The sequence below is a fragment of the Chlorocebus sabaeus genome, chromosome 7, assembly GCF_047675955.1.
Source record: "Chlorocebus sabaeus isolate Y175 chromosome 7, mChlSab1.0.hap1, whole genome shotgun sequence".
In the NCBI taxonomy this organism is placed as follows: domain Eukaryota; kingdom Metazoa; phylum Chordata; class Mammalia; order Primates; family Cercopithecidae; genus Chlorocebus; species Chlorocebus sabaeus.
Window position 1 is genome coordinate 93,287,678 of NC_132910.1, and position 16,306 is coordinate 93,303,983.

The 16,306-nt window shown below is 35.6% G+C and overlaps 1 protein-coding gene across 9 annotated transcripts in view; it reads right to left on the bottom strand.

Annotated features, from left to right (window-relative positions):
• INPP4B (inositol polyphosphate-4-phosphatase type II B) overlaps positions 1-16,306 on the bottom strand; it is an 819,089-nt gene that overhangs the window by 223,219 nt on the left and 579,564 nt on the right. For all 9 annotated transcript variants that reach the window (XM_007999870.3, XM_073017650.1, XM_037992380.2 and 6 more), the window contains 2 exons: positions 11,950-12,061; positions 1,809-1,881 (listed from right to left, as the gene is read on the bottom strand). In XM_007999870.3, coding sequence (XP_007998061.3) covers positions 1,809-1,881; positions 11,950-12,061 — 185 coding nt within the window. The remainder of the gene's footprint in view (positions 1-1,808; positions 1,882-11,949; positions 12,062-16,306) is intronic.

A 16,306-nucleotide genomic window follows, 5' to 3' on the forward strand; every position in this document is an offset into this window, starting at 1 on the left:
TGACAGTACCTTCCTCATAGCACATGTCAGAGGATTATCTAAGACAAGGTATATAAGGTATTAGCATATTGTCTGTCACTACAGTAGTCATTATTTACTAATGGTCATTTAATTTACATTATCATTTAAAAATTGGGTCCACAATTTTACATATTCATATCACATATATTTTAACTGTACTATATGTCTCAATTTTATTCATAAATACATTTAATATATAGTCTAATACCTTGTTAAAATGCAAACATATTACTGTGAATAAAGCAATACACACATCTATACCCAAGAATGTACAAATGTGATTATTAATTTTTCCTACTGAATCCATATATCTATTGTTTTAACAACTTTATGAGTTACATAATTAGGAAGTCAAACTAAACAAGAGCTTCACACTGTCTTCTAGTGTTTCTTGTTTGGGATAGTACATGATCCAATAGCTAAAAGAAATTTACAGTCATGTGTAGTTTAACAAGGAGATATGTTCTGAGAAATTAGTCATTAGGCAATTTCGTCATGGTGCAAAGACCACAGGATACACTTACAATACCTAGGCGGTAGAGCCCACTACACACCTAAGCTCCATGGTATCGCCTATTGCTCCTAGGTTACAATCTGTATAGTATGTTACTGTGTGTAAAACTTTAGGTAACTGTACCATAATGTTAAGTATTTATGTACCTAAACATATCTAAACATCGAAAAGATACAGTAAAAATATGGTATAAAAGATTTAAAATGGTACACCTGTAAAGGGCACTTGCCATGAATGAAGTCTGCAGTGCTAGAAGTTGCTCTGGATGAGTCAGTGAGTGTGTGGTGGGTGAATGTAAAGACCTAGAACATCACCATACTCTACTGTTGACTTGATAAACAGTGTACACGTTGGCTACAACATTTTAAAAATCTTTTCTTTCTTCAACAATAAATTAACCTAGGATTACTGTAACTTTTTTACTTTATAAACTTTTAAATTTTCTTAACTTTTTGACACTTTCATAATAACATTTAGCTGAAAACACAAATATATTGTACAGTTGTACAAAAGTATTTTTTCTTTCTTCCTTATTCTATAACTTTTTATTTTATTTTATTTTATTACTTTTTAATTTTTTATGTTAAAAACTGAGACAAAAACACACACATTAACCTAAGCCCACACAAGATCAGGATCACCAAGATGTCACTAGGCGATAGAAATATTTTAGCTGTGTTATAATCTTATAAGACCACTGTCATATATGTAGTTGTCATTGACCAAATGTCATTATGCAGCACATGATCATATTTGGTTTTTTTGTTTGTTTGTTTTTTTGAGATGGAGTATCGCTCTGTCTCCAGGTTAGAGCACAGTGGCGCGATCTCGGCTCCCTGCAACCTCTGCCTCTCAGGTTTAAGCAATTCTCCTGCCTCAACCTCCAGAATTGCTGGGACTGCAGGGACGCACCACCGCGCCCAGCTAATTTTTGGTATTTTTAGTAGAGACAGGGTTTCACCATGTTAGCCAGGATGGTCTCAGTCTGTTGACCTCGTGATCTGCCTGCCTCAGCCTCCCAAAGTGCTGGGATTAGGGACGTAAGCCACCGCGCCTGGCCGATCACGTCTGTTTTGCCATACAGCTAGCACATTTATCTTTCCTGTGGAATTGTACGATCTTCCCCCATTCTGCTAGTCCCTTATGATTTCCCAGTGTATTTACTAAGCTTCACAAACAACTGTGAGAATGTTGGTTCAGTGTTGATTTTATATAAAATTAAAATTCATTTTCACATGAAACTAACATAAGTATTTAAAACTGAGTTACATACCTGAATTCAAAAAAGGTAAGTTATCTTTTCCGCTCACACTTTCTGGGACTGTACATTCACATACCAGGGCACACTAGGAAAAAATGTAAAAAAAAAATTTGAAAATAATCAAAATAAGAAATGATATTCTTTTATTTTCTTCGCAAAATATAAGGCTATGTACATGGTTCCAAAAAGTCTTGAATAAAATACTTTTAAAAAACTATTTCTAGTTTTATCTTTACTACGAAGAGTATTTAACTTGTGATTTACTTAAATGTATATGTAATATGCTTATATTACATAATGATAGAGGCTACTCAGGGAAAAAATTAAAAAGAGAAAAATGATTATTCCCAACATGCTAGAGATATGTTCCTAGCACAGTAAATCATATTTGACAAGCTGAATCATTTCGTATTTCTTTCACCTGAGCTAATTTCAGATCAACAGAAAGCAAATTATTCTCTAGAGTTTAAGTAATTGCAACTTTAAATAAAAGACAAAATATGTTGAAACCACTAGTTATACAGGGCAAAAGGTTATTTTGTCTCCAGCAAAACAATGCAAACACTTGCTCAAAAAGTATGAGGATCATTTATAAATAAGCTGATCTGTGGAATCCATAATGAACTGATTAAGCTCCTGACCTTTACGGTAATGTCAATTTCTCAACAGAAAGAAAGAAGAGATACAGAAGAGCACGGGGACATGTTCCTAGTGAATGAACCGTGATGGGAGAGAATGTCCCAGACAATTCCTCATTAAATGTGGTACTCTCCCTCAGCTTCCTGTGAAACTGTAATGGAAAGAGGAAACAAAATTCTTCTGGCCCCAGGAGTTGGACAAGATCTATTTTCACATAGGCAGGCTCTAGCATTTGCGTCTTCAAATGAGTTTCCTTTTATCTTTAGAAAAAACATGCAGGTGGGGGTGGGGACAGGGAAAGAGGAGAGTGAATTTTCACAGCAAATATACCCCATATAAACAAGTAAATGCAAACATAACAAAGCAAACATACACACGAAAATCACAGAAAGTTCTTTTGGTGACAAAGTCTGAGGAAACCAGCCATCCTTCTGTAAGTTTTGCATGGCTCTGCTCAAGGGGCTCTGAGGGCTCAGACAAGCTTCTCCAAGGTTCTATCAGCCTTGCTTGAGCTATTTCCCCACTGTTCTGTCTCCCTCCACCTCTCCTTCCCCAGGCACTGGCCCTCATTGAGAATCATAGACGCTATGGTCACTTTTAACAATGGAATGTTTACATTCCTCAAACATTTTGAGGAAGAAGACAAAGAATTCAAAACACTGATTTAAATGTTACTTTCTGTTTTCTTAGAGTCTACTGCTTATTCCGCAATCAACATTCATCACATTACTCAGTAAATTTTTTGTTGGGGTACAAAAAATGGTTTCATAATTTTTTTATTGAGGTCCTAGTTGACTGAAAGAACGAATGACTGAAAATAGCTCTTAAAATTTGATGTTCTCTAAATCACATTTCTGACCACACAGAAGTCAGAGGTGCACTTCCTCTAATCCACAGCAAGTTTGGAAATGCACTTCCTAAATCACTAGAATGATGTTCAATGATACTAGAAATACATAAAATTTTAATTTCTCCTATTTTCAATATTTCCTTTAATTCTTTTAGCATACACAGGGCTGTTAAAATAATTTTTCATCAACATTATATTCATCATATCAGTGTTCTACACTATAATAAATAATAGATATTTATTTAGCTCAGAGTCTTATGGCTTACAGCGGAGTACATGATCTGTTTCTTCCCACCCCGTGAATCTCAGCACTCAACTCCAACCACTTCTCCTCGACCCCTGAGCTCCAGTCACACTGGCCTATTTGCTGCTCTTTCAACACAACAAGCATGCTGCCACCTCGGGGACTTTGCTCTTGCTATTCATGCTACCTAGAATTTGTATTCCTGCCATATATCCCCATCTCACTCCCTTATTTCCTGAAAGTTTCAGCTCAAACATCACATTATCAGTGAATCTTTCCTTAACCAACATCTAGTATAAACAATCATGCCTAAGCACCACCTGTTCCTTTCACCCTGTCTTTTTTTCTGTACAGCATATAGCACCAGTCAGTAATTTATTACCTGTTATTTTAATTGTTTACTTCCCCTGAAGGTACCATCTGTGTCTCTCTGGTTCATTGCTGAATCTCCAGAAATTAGTAGAATGCTTAGAACTTAGTAGGTGATATTTTTGATAAATGAATGATGATTATTTGCCTACAAATATTCTCTATAAGGTAAGGCTGGTTATAATACTTTCAATTTTACATTTGGAGGAAATAAGGGGATAAGACCTTCTGAGACTGGTCCTTAGCCACTCAAAGACTCCACCTTTCCTCTGAGCACTGCTGATAAACTACAATGAAAACAGTACATCAAATAACAGGAGCAAGATGGCCTGAGAAAAGCAGAAGGTTTTCATAAGGTGATGTATTAATACTCCACTTATACTATTTTTGCTGGTATCATAAATAAGTAAGACATTTTCTTTCCTTTTGTAGAAATCACAATCTCTTTGGTCACTAGTGCTATGCTACATTCCAATACAACACAGATCTTAAACTAACAGGAGAGACAAGGCAGGGGCTGAACTAAACTAAGCTGCTCCCGTGCCTCACTGGAGGATGCTCCTAATAACACTTCAATCCTGACAGGAAGCTGATCATCTCTGCTGCAGGCAAAGAAGGGCCGTGCTCAATGGGAAGACTTTTCCTGTCTCAATCAATCCTTTTGGCTGTTACTTATTGGGTTTTCTCATTTTTCACCTGATTTTATTATTTGGTTCCTACTTATCCTTTTTCTAATAGTATTGTCTTTGACTACTTCAAAAGTTGTTCTGTAAGTTTCTTTCTTTTTCTTCCACAATCCTACACTCTTTACTACATGCCATCTTATTTATTGATCCACCAATTGGCATGGAGTTATATGCAGTCACATATTGTCTCTGCTATAGGATAATTTTTACCTTTACTTCTTTACTTCTTTAAAGTAAAGTTGACTTCATTTATTCATTTATTTCTGAGTTAGACCATTTCAGGCACTGGGGATAAAGGAGGGAATGAAAATAGACAGTTTTGTCTCATGAAGGTTAATACTAGTGAGGAAAATAGACCACAAATGAGATAAATTAGTCATATATATATGACATTGAACAATGACAAGTACTAATGACAAAAATAAAAAATAATGCAGAGAAAGGAGATAGAAAGCTTTGGGGTAGACACTGCAATCTTAGATAGGGTTGCAGGAAAGGCTTCACTGAGGAGCTGACACTTCTGCATAAAGAGCAGAAGGAAATAAGTGAACCACAAAATTACCTGGGGAAAACACTTCAAAGGTAGGTGGAAAAACAAAGTGCAGGGACCTTGAGTTGGCAATGTACCTGAAATGTTCAGGAACAACAAGGAAGACAATGTGACTGAACCGTAGTGAGCAAAAAAGAGAAGTTGGGGAGGAGGTCAAAGAAGTAATAAAGTTGCCGGGAGTGGGACAGGGAGACTCTTATAAGACTGTGTTTGGTCACTGAAGAGCTTTGAGTTTATACTTTCAGAGAGTCGAGAAGCTGTGGGAGAAAGACATGTCCTAAGTTACATTTAAATAGGATCACTTTGTTGCTCTGTTGAAAACAGACTGATGTAGTGACATGTGGTGGCAGATAGGGAGAGAAAAGGAAAAAATCAGGGAGACTTTTAAGTCATTACTGTAAACATCCAGGTGACAGACAACATTGGTAGCAGTGAAAGGGCCAAAAGTTGTTAAATTCTGATTTCATTTAAAAGGTGCAGTCAACAGGATTTGATGACATATTAACTGTGAGTTTATGAGAGGCAGAAAGGAGTCAAAGATTACTTCAATAACAGAAAAAAATATTTTGGATACATAATGCAACATTCATCTACTATATTAGTTGTGAAAAAAGACAATTTTAGTTTTTCTTTTGTAATTTTTTCTTTCTACTACTATGTGGTTTTAATGCTTTATCTTCTATTTCTATATGTGCATATACTGAAGTTTGAAACAATCTAATATGGTAAATGACCCTCTGAGCAATCTTCCCTTGATAATAAATATGTATTCATAATACGATTAATGGAAACAAGTAAGAAAAAGAAAGCAAACATATGTGAGAAGAAAGAGTTTGGATTTTCACTTATATTTTATTCCATGCTCTGGAATTTAACACTCAAGATTAAAATGTAGTATTTTATATAAAGGTACTATTATGGACTGAACTGTGTCTTCCAAAGTTCATATGTTGAAGCCCCAGCCTCCAATGTGACCATATTTGGAGATAAAGGCCTATATTATGGATGTAACTAAGATTAAAAGAGGTCATAAAGATGGGGTCTTAATACTACAGGACTGGTATTCTTACAAAAAAAGGAGAAGATACCAAAACACTATATCTCTCTCTCTCCCTTCCTTTCTCCTTTCCTCTCTCTCTCCCTCCCTCCCTCCCCCCACTTCCCCTTCCTGCTTTCACACAGAAGATAGACCATCTGAGAAGGTAGCAAGAAGGCAGCCACCTGCAAGCCAAGTAAAGAGCCCTCACCAGGAACTGAACAGGCTGGCACCTTGATCTGGGACTTCCTAGCTTCCAGAACTATAAGAAAATAAATTCTTGTTGTGTAAACCATACAGTTTATGGTATTTTGTCATGGCAGCCCAAGCTGAACAATATCAGTATCGCTCTTTTATTTACGTCTGCATTAGATAACATGTGTCACTTTCATGACACATGACTATGGTGCTAATAGAAGTTTCATTCCTTTGTCCCTAGCTCATGCAAACCAATGTGAGCAATGTTATTTTACAAATAACTTCTATTTCAGTTACTTTCTCTTTCCATAATGACAGTCATTCAGGTCTTAAATCACCATTAGTAACAGATAAAATTAATTGATTTTCTATGGATTTTTGTTTAACAGATGTACAATGGTCCATGCATTTGTAGTTCTAAAAAACACTCTAGGTGATTCTAATCACACTTTGAAAAATGCTGATATAAAGTTATTTACACAATAAATATCATGCATGTTGGGCCTTACTATATGTCTCAAACATTGATATTCTTAAAGATTGCCAAGAGAGTTTATAGTTACTTTATTAAAAAATTGCAAAAAGCTCAAGGTTTACAAATAATCCAGACAGGGCAGAGCTGATGTCAAAATGTTTGATGTGTTTACCATTTTAGTCAGCTTATGACTCACACACGGTGTGTACTGCCACTGCCACCTTCTATTTCTGGAACAGCTCAGTTAAGTCTTTTTTAAGTTCACGTCCCTAAGCCAGAAATACTATGTAGGATTTGGGTGGGGGCATATTTCTAGGTATCAAGTTCTCCATTTATGAAAAGAGTATAATTCACTTTGCACTACCTTATACTATAGTGACATAGTCTGGAGTCAAAGGGTAGGCTAGTTTTGAGGAAAGTGGAAAAGTGGCTGGTGATATATTCAGAATCAGAGAAAGGAGCTCTACTTTGAAATGGGAAGTGTTTCTGCTACTGGTTTCCTGGTACACAGTTACAGGTCTAGGCATGATTATCTGCCTCTTTCTGCTCTGTGTCCCCAGTTTAGCTTCCGAATCCTCCTTCCTTGAGCGTGATGCAAGTGTTCATGTGATAGTGATAAAGACGAGTCTTACACAGATCTACAAAACAAACAAGGATGGAATGAAGGGACCCAGCCCTAAGACAGGGTTTTGAATACGTACCCAAGAAAGTCTGCTCCAAAACTACCACAGCCCTGATATTAGTAAATTACCTGATTTAAACCTTGGGCCTTCTTAAAATATTTTTATAATGTGGGAATATATTCCAAGGAGAGGGGAGGATAAAAGAGAAGAACAAGGTTTAGGGTAGCAGAGAAGACCCTAGCCTATTCTGGGAAAAAGACAAAACATTTTTGAAAGAAAATCTTTGATATTTTTGTAAAGTTAATAATTTGTTAAGTGATGGATAAACACCATCTCCCATGCAACAGTTTCCTGGGTAAGAAAAATCAAACATGCTTCAAGATAAGAGACACTAAACCAGAAAGTAAGTCACAATGGGCCTTATTATTATTTTTCTTAATGCAATCAAGAACAAGACAAAGATGTCCATTCTCACCACGTCTATTCAACGTTATACTGAAAATTCTAGCTAGAACAATCAGACAAGAAAAAGAAATAAAAGGTATCTAAATAGGAAAGGAAGAAGGGAAATTGTTTATGTTTGCTAATAATGCAATCTTTTATGTAGAAAACCCTAATGACACAACCACACAAAAAAAGTCAGTTAAAACTGATAAATTCAGTAAAGTTGAAGGATACACAATCAACTCACAAAAATCAGTAGTGTTTCTTTACACTGACAACAAACTATTTGAAAAAGAAATTAAGAAATCAATCCTATTCACATTAAAAAAAATACTTAAAAGTAAATTTAACCAAGGATTTGGAAGATCTGTATACTGAAAACTATAAAACATTAATGAAAAAAATTATAGATAACACAGATACATAGAAAAGTATCCCATGCTTATGGATTGGAAGAATTAACACTGTTAAAATGTCTATACTACCCAAAGCAATATACAGATTAAATGAATCCCTATCAAAATTCCAATGTCATTTTTTCATGGAAATAAATGTTAAAAATCCTAGAATTCTTAAGAAACCACAAAAGAGTTGGAAAAGTCAAAGTTATCTTGAATAAAAAGAACAAAACTGAAGGAATCATGTCAGCTGACTTCAAAATCTACTATAAAGCAAAGCTATCATAATCAAAATGGCATGTTACTGGCATAAAAACAGACACATTGACCAATGGAACAGAGCAGAAAGCCTAGGAATAAATCCACACATATATGGTCAATTCATTTTCAACAAAGGCACCAAGAACACAGAATGAAGAAAGGGCAATCTCTTTAACAAATTGTGTTGCGGACACTAGATGTCCACATGCAGAAAAATAAAATTGGACCCTTTTCTCATGCCATGGTCATGCACAAAAATCAACTCAAAATGAGTTAAAGACTGAAAAATAAGCCCTAAAACTATAAAAGCACTAGGAAGAAAACATTTAAAAATGCTCAATGACAGTGGTCTGGGTGAGATTTCCGTGACACGACCCCAAAAGCACAGGAACAAAAGCAAAAATAAACAAATGGCGTTGTATCAAACTAAAAAGCTTCTGCACAGCAAAGGAAACAATAAAGAAACAACTCACGGATTGGGATAAAATATTTGCAAACCATACATCTGATAAGGAGCTAATATTCAAAATATATAAGAAACTCAACTCAATAGCAAGAAAACAACCCAATAAAAAATGGGCAAAGGACCTAAAAAACACTCGCAAAAGAAGACATACAAATGGCTAACAGATATATTAAAAAATACTCATCATCACTGATTACCAGGAAAATGCAAATTAAAACCATAATGAGATACTATTGCACACATGTCAGAATAGTTATTATCAAAATGATGAGGGAGGCCAGGTACGGAGGCTCATACCTGTAATCCCAGCACTTTGGGAGGCTGAGGCAGATGGATCACAAGGTCAGGAGATCGAGACCATCCTGGCTAACACAGTGATACCCTGTCTCTACTAAAAATACAAAAAATTAGCTGGGCATGGTGGTGGGCGCCTGTAGTCCCAGCTAGTCGGCAGGCTGAGGCAGAAGAATGGCATGAACCCGGGAGGCAGAGCTTGCAGTGAGCCGAGATTGCGCCACTGCACTCCAGCCTGAGTGACAGAGCGAGACTCTGTCTCAAAATAAATAAATAAATAAATAATAAAATAAAATAAAATGATGAGAGATAAGTACTGGTGAGGGTGTGAAGTAAAGGGAACCCTTATGCACTGTTGAGAATGTAAATTAATACAACCATTATGAAAATCAACACAGAGGCTCCTCAGAAAACTAAAAATAGAACTACCATAAAACCCAGCAATCCCACTCTGGGTACTCCAAAGAAACTGAAATCAATATGCCAAAGAGATATCTGCACACATGTTCACTGCAACGTTATTCACAATAACTAAGATGTGGAAGCAATCTCAGTGTCCATCATCAGATGAATGGAAAAAGGAAATGTGGTATATACCCACAATAAAAAACTATTCAACTTTGAAAAGGGGGAAAGTCCTGTCATTAGTGATAACATGGATAAACCTGGATGGTATTATGCTAAATGAACTATGCCAGGCACAAGACAAATACTGTATCATCTCATTTATATGTTGAGAAGTAAAACAGATTCTTCGGACCCCAAACTCACTATGTCGGAAGGAAAGTTAAGATTGGGAACTGAAACACACAAAAAACTGCCTTTGTTTTTTACCCCTGACGAACAGATAGCTGCAATGATAGAAGGCCACATCTCTCCCCAGATGCCCTCATTCACAAATTGCTCATAATTCCCTGTGGGTCCCAACCCTTTCAGAATATATATCCCCCCTATAAAATAGCCTTAATACAGAGTTTTGTTGAATCTCACCCTAACAATGTAAATTAACAGCTTATATTTCCACAGAGAGGGGACAAGGACAAGACTAGAAAATCATCCCTCGGCCCACTCTGAGACAAACACACAATTGACTTCTTTTATTTTAAGTAAAATGTAGATTTACTGAATATTAGAGGAATGCATAATTGACTATTCCTCTTCTCCCTTTCACATATAAAATGTAGATTCACTGAGCACTAATGAAAGCCTCACTGTGTGACCACTTACCTCATTGCCTACCCTCCCCCCTGTCTTTTTCTCTCTTCTTCCCCTCCTGCTTACTCTTTCTCTTTTACATATCGGAGTCCTCAAAACCCTCTTTGGAAAAGGCAGGGGTCACAGATGCTCCTCTAATTTGTGCTTTTTCCCAGGTGCAGTCTCAACCTTGGTAACATAAACACGTAAATTAATTGAGATCTGCCTCGGTCATTTTTTTTTTTTTTTTTTTGGCTTACATTTGTGGAATCTACATGAGTCAAATTCACAGAAGTAAAGGGCAGAATGATGGTTACCAGAAGCTGGGGAAGGGAAAGTTCAGGGAAATGGGAGGTACTCATCAAAGGGTACAAGTTTCCGTTAGCCAGGAGGAATAAGCTTTAGTGAGCTATTGAGCAGAATGGTCACTATATAATAGTCCATTGTAGATTCCAAAATTTCTACAAGAAGAAATTTTAAATATTTTTACCACACACACAAAATAAGTATGTGACGTGATAGATTTGTTAACCTGATTAATCATTTTATAATGTAAATATATATCAAAACATCACATTGTTCTTCATAAGTATATACAATGATTGTTTATTAAAATAATTTTATAAATGCTTCTTTATTAAAAGGTAGAAATTATAGTGTATAAAATTCATTTTCCTAAAAGAAACTACTAGCAGTTTCTAAGTCTACCACATGTGCTTCAATGGTCTCAATAAAACAGGAAATTGCATTCCTAAGAAAGAAATTTAAACTAGTATTTATGTAGAGTTTCTCTGCCTTAGTGAAAAGGAACAGAAAGAAAGACAGAATCCTGGATGCATGTTTATATGCATTAGGCCTTTATTCTGTGTTTCAGGAAGCAGCTTCTCCTTCAGTTACCATTGTCCCTCCTCCAGAGCTGTTCCTTCAGTGAATACTATTTCCTGCTTCTCTCTCCTCCATTTCATAAGGCACAAAGTTCTTGTTAAATCTGCCCTCCTTCACATAAAGGTGAAATACAAATTAAAATTGCATATCTTTCCAAAGAGGGTTTTGGGAGTACAGAACAAGTTATTTTGGGTAATAGCCCTCCCAGAATCTTCTGGCATCTCACATAGAGTTAATTGTGGTAAAATGTGACAATGATCAGTACTTTTGTTCCAACTGAGAACAGGCAGTGTCAACCAGGGAGCTGGCAGGGAAGAGAAAGGTGCTTTTGAATGGAGCATTGCTATGCATAGTTCCAAGCAAATGGGCCCTCTGATTCAGAGGCTGAAACACACACATTGTATTCCAATTTCAGAGTTGTTGTCTCATTTAGGTTTTGATAATAAGATTTCAAACCCCACAAAGATGTTGGTGAGACAGGCACCTGGCAAAGCTGATCATTTTTAACTTAATTTGTACAATGAGCGGACTGAGATCCTACCTTTTGTCCCTGCATATCTGTGGTGATGTGGTCGGCTTCCCCATCCTCAATCTCCCCCATCTTCACGACACTGACTTCTATGGTGCCAACCACTTTGCCACCATCTGAAGTTCTGCAACAAAAAATACACAAAATGGAAAGGTAAGAAGCTTCTCTCTTCCCCAAAAATATCCCAAACACATTTGTTTCTGAAAACCACTAGCATTGTTATTTACTTACAAGACAAAATCTGCATAAAACACAGCAAAACATGTTAATAGGGTAGGTGTTTTTTGTTTTGTTTTGTTTTGTTTTTGAGACCGAGTTCCACTCTTGTTGCCCAGGCTGGAGTGTAATGGCGTGATCTCAGCTCACTGCAACCTTTGCCTCCTGGATTCAAGTGATTCTTCTGTCTCAGCCTCCCGAGTAGCTGAGATTACAGGCATGTGCCACCACGCCTGGCTAATTTTGTATTCTCCATGTTGGTCAGGCTGGTGTCAAACTCCCAACCTCAGGTGATCCACCTGCCTAGGCCTCCCAAAGTGCTGGGATTACAGGCGTGAGCTATAGCATGTTGTTTTTAATTTGAAATTAAAATTATTCATGAATGTGTGAGGTAAGAGTACAGACGGTCAAAAAGTAACTAGGAAGATGAAACCTCCTAAATGTTCTCAGAGGTACCCTCAAGGAAAGAACATTGTGTCATAGATCAATACCCTATTTGAAACCATCAAATCTAAAACAGCATAAACTACAGCCCATCTATACTAACTGCATGAGATACATATGTGCCTATCACAGAAACTGTGGCCAAGTAAAATAGAAAAGAGTATAAATATTCTTATCTTCCTCTATGACTGGGCTATTGGCTACAAAATCTGACTTTGCACCTTTTCTCTAACATTTTTCTTCATATGCTACTAAGTAAAAAAGATTCTCTCCTAGCAAACATAAGAACATGTAAAGCAGAACATAACCCAAAGATCATTTAGTACAACTCTTTACCTTTTCAGATAAAGAAATTGAGACTCAAAAAGATGGAAAGACCCTTCCAAGGTAAAGAAGTGGCAATTTCAAGTTTCTATCTTCTCCAAGTCATCAACAACTCTTTTATATTCAATGATAATAATATAAGATTTTCACCATCATTATTTTTAGCAGCATAAAAATTTTATGTTTAGCAATAATAATGAAAGCTAAAGATAAGTTTAAGAGCCACACTTTAAGATTCTCTAGTTTCCTTTTCTGAGCAAGAAAAATTACAGAATAAATAGTGCCATTATACCATGGAAACACTGCAACATAGAATTATATTTTTCCCTTGAGCCTGTTGTGAAAATAGGTAGCAAGTCACCTCATAGATATGATGTGTTGCTGTGACTTCTATTTGAGTAGAATTGACTGAATAGTCATGTGACATCTCATTTTCTTCATCAGTCACATCTTTCATGAAATTTGTTTTCAACTTTGAGCTGAACACCAATGTTACCTTTCTTTTAACTAATTCCTTCTAAATACTGCTTCTTTTTTATTAAAAGTCTCAGAAAGGAGAAGGGGCATTCCTAGGAGTAGTTTACCAAAATGCTAATTAAAATAATGAATAAATTAAGTGAAAAGAAAAACTGACTCTACTACTAGATAAGGTACAAATTAAAACACAACTTTTGAATTAGGTTTTTTAAGAAAATTAAAAGAGAAAATATCTGATAGCATGTACACAGCTAATGTCATGGTGCAATAAAATAAAGAAAACTAAAACAGAAAAATAACAGTGATTTATTGTCAAACAGATTTTTTATTAAAATATGAAGTGAAATGCTTCTTGGTGATTCTGAAATCAGTGGAAATTATAATGTTGACTCAGTTGTTTGAAATTAATATAGAAAGCAAATATTTATCACAAAGAAGATGTGTAGACAGGTGACAGTATGATCTGTGAAGAAAACTATATTAACTCTAATTCTTGGATGGCTTTAAATAATTCATTATATCATTTTTCCAGTGTGTCATATTCTCATTTGAATATGACATAATAATTTGTGATAAGTCATGGTGAAGCATGTTTCTGTATAATTTTTCAGTACTTAGTAATTAAATAAAGCATATAATAAGGACCTTCATGGGTACTACTTAAAAATTAATTTTGTAGATATTTGCAGATTTCTTTTTGAAAAGAAACAGAAGGGTTGTGTAATAAATCGTATATGTCATATTGGTTAAAAGTGTGAACTCAAGAGTTTGAGTTATCTGCTAGCTGTGTGACTTTGGGCAAGTCATTTACCCACATGAATGTTTGATATGTTTGATTTTCTCATTTGTAAAATGGAGATAACAATAGCCTTGTTTTAAGAATTAAATTATGGGAGATGATTAATGTAAAGTGCTCAACACAATGTCTTACACAAGATAATTGCCACTTCCACCCCATCATCTTAATAGTAGTATTGGAACAATAGCACTAGCAGCAAAAACAGAATTGCTACTGTTATTAATGTATTAAATTATATTTAATTTGATGCTCTCAAGAAATTTTACTGAAACCGATATCTGCGACTATAGTAAAAAGGCTATAGGATCTCATGGCATATGCATCTCAACAGTGATTAAATGCTCACTGGGGATACAAAGACTTTGTAATAAGAGGATGTTCTGATGTTTACATTCCTAGTAGTGCACAGAACACAAATTTACTAATTACAGTGCAAGTGAATCAGTCAAAAATACTAAAGTAGATGAATAATCAATGAACTATGGGAGCAAACTTGGGAACTACAGCTCTATCTTCTCTTTCTTAAAGCATTTGGCTACTTTTTCATTGATTTTCCTTCTTTTTGGGTTTCCTATGTTTCCTTATCTTCTATAGGCTTTCACTTAGTGCCTGGGTGGAATCAAAGCAAGGAACAATCTTAATCTAGTGACACTATAAAATTCTAGCATAAATTTTTCCCCAAAACCATTTTGAATGGGCAGCTTTTTTGCATGCCCTAAAGCATGTTTCCTCAATTGAAACTTGCGGAAAAAACAGAATGGTAAATCCAGGTTATAAACCAAAGAACTAAACCCAAGACATCCAGAATGTGGTTCACCCTGTCACTGAACTAGAATGTAAAATGTAGAAGCCATTCCCTATTTATTCCGTTATAATTTACCATACAAAGAATACAGATATCCACACTTCTTGTCAATTAGGAGAGTCACAAATGAAATATCTATTTCATGTTTCCAAAGATTTTTTCAAAGATGACTTAAAGATTTAGGAAAAACATTCTTAAATGCTAAATTATGCTTTCAATTTATCACCTTTCAAGTTGGAAAGGCTAGTAATAATAGCTTAATCATTATTCATCACCAAAATTCTACTGAATTTTATCTTATGGAAATTTATCACATCTGCATAGAAGATATATGAAAGAGAGTTCTGTGCTAGGAATCAAGAAATCCAGGTTCTGCTTCCAACTCATCCACTAACATATCACTTCAGTTCTCTGGATTTGTTTCCACTACTGCAAAACAAAGAGTTGGTCTCTAAAAGCTGTTCCATACTATTAGCACTCAAAACCCATGCTCTAATCACTCCTGTGATTTCATCATAGAGCATCACAGATTGATATGGACTCAGCAAAAATCTCAGATCAATTCTAGCCTCTCTTCCTCACTCTACACGTTCCCATTCCACTTTCTGCCAGACAAACCAAATGCATGCCAAATCTGGAAAGTGACTTAGCACTTATAACCAAATTAAAAAAGAGCTAGTTTTTCTTATAATATCATATTATATAGGTCATACAGATGTATATAGCAATTATGACATTGGATCTTGGTATGTTTACAAGGATACAACTTTGATTGAACCCAAAACAGATGTGATCTTCATACTCTTACCTTTCCTAGCAATTTAGGTAGCAGTAAGATGGGGCTGCAGTAATCAATATCTCAATCTACTTAAGGAAAAAAACCATGTCATTTCAGACAGTGTATTGCCAGGTCATTACCACTGTTTAATGCAGAAAACAGAGAGAGAGAAGTAAAAGATAAGCAGTTCATGGCTGCTGCGGTAGTTCAATCACAATGTCAAGTTTCTCTTTCCCTCAGAAGATAGACTTAAATATTTAACCACAGTAAAAAGATATGGAAGACAAAGATGGGGAAAATTTCAGCAACACAAGTCTACACTCCCTTCTTACCTAGGTTTTCAGCATATATAGCACATTGGTGATTAAGGTTCTTTAAAATTTGCCTTTAAAATGACTCCCCTAATACTTCCTAATGAAATATTCAATCTCACATGCTGGAACACATAAACATTTTTAGAAGACTAAAGGAAAGGGAATGTTAAACAGTCTTCTAACAAAGGACAACTTAACGATACTTTTTTCTA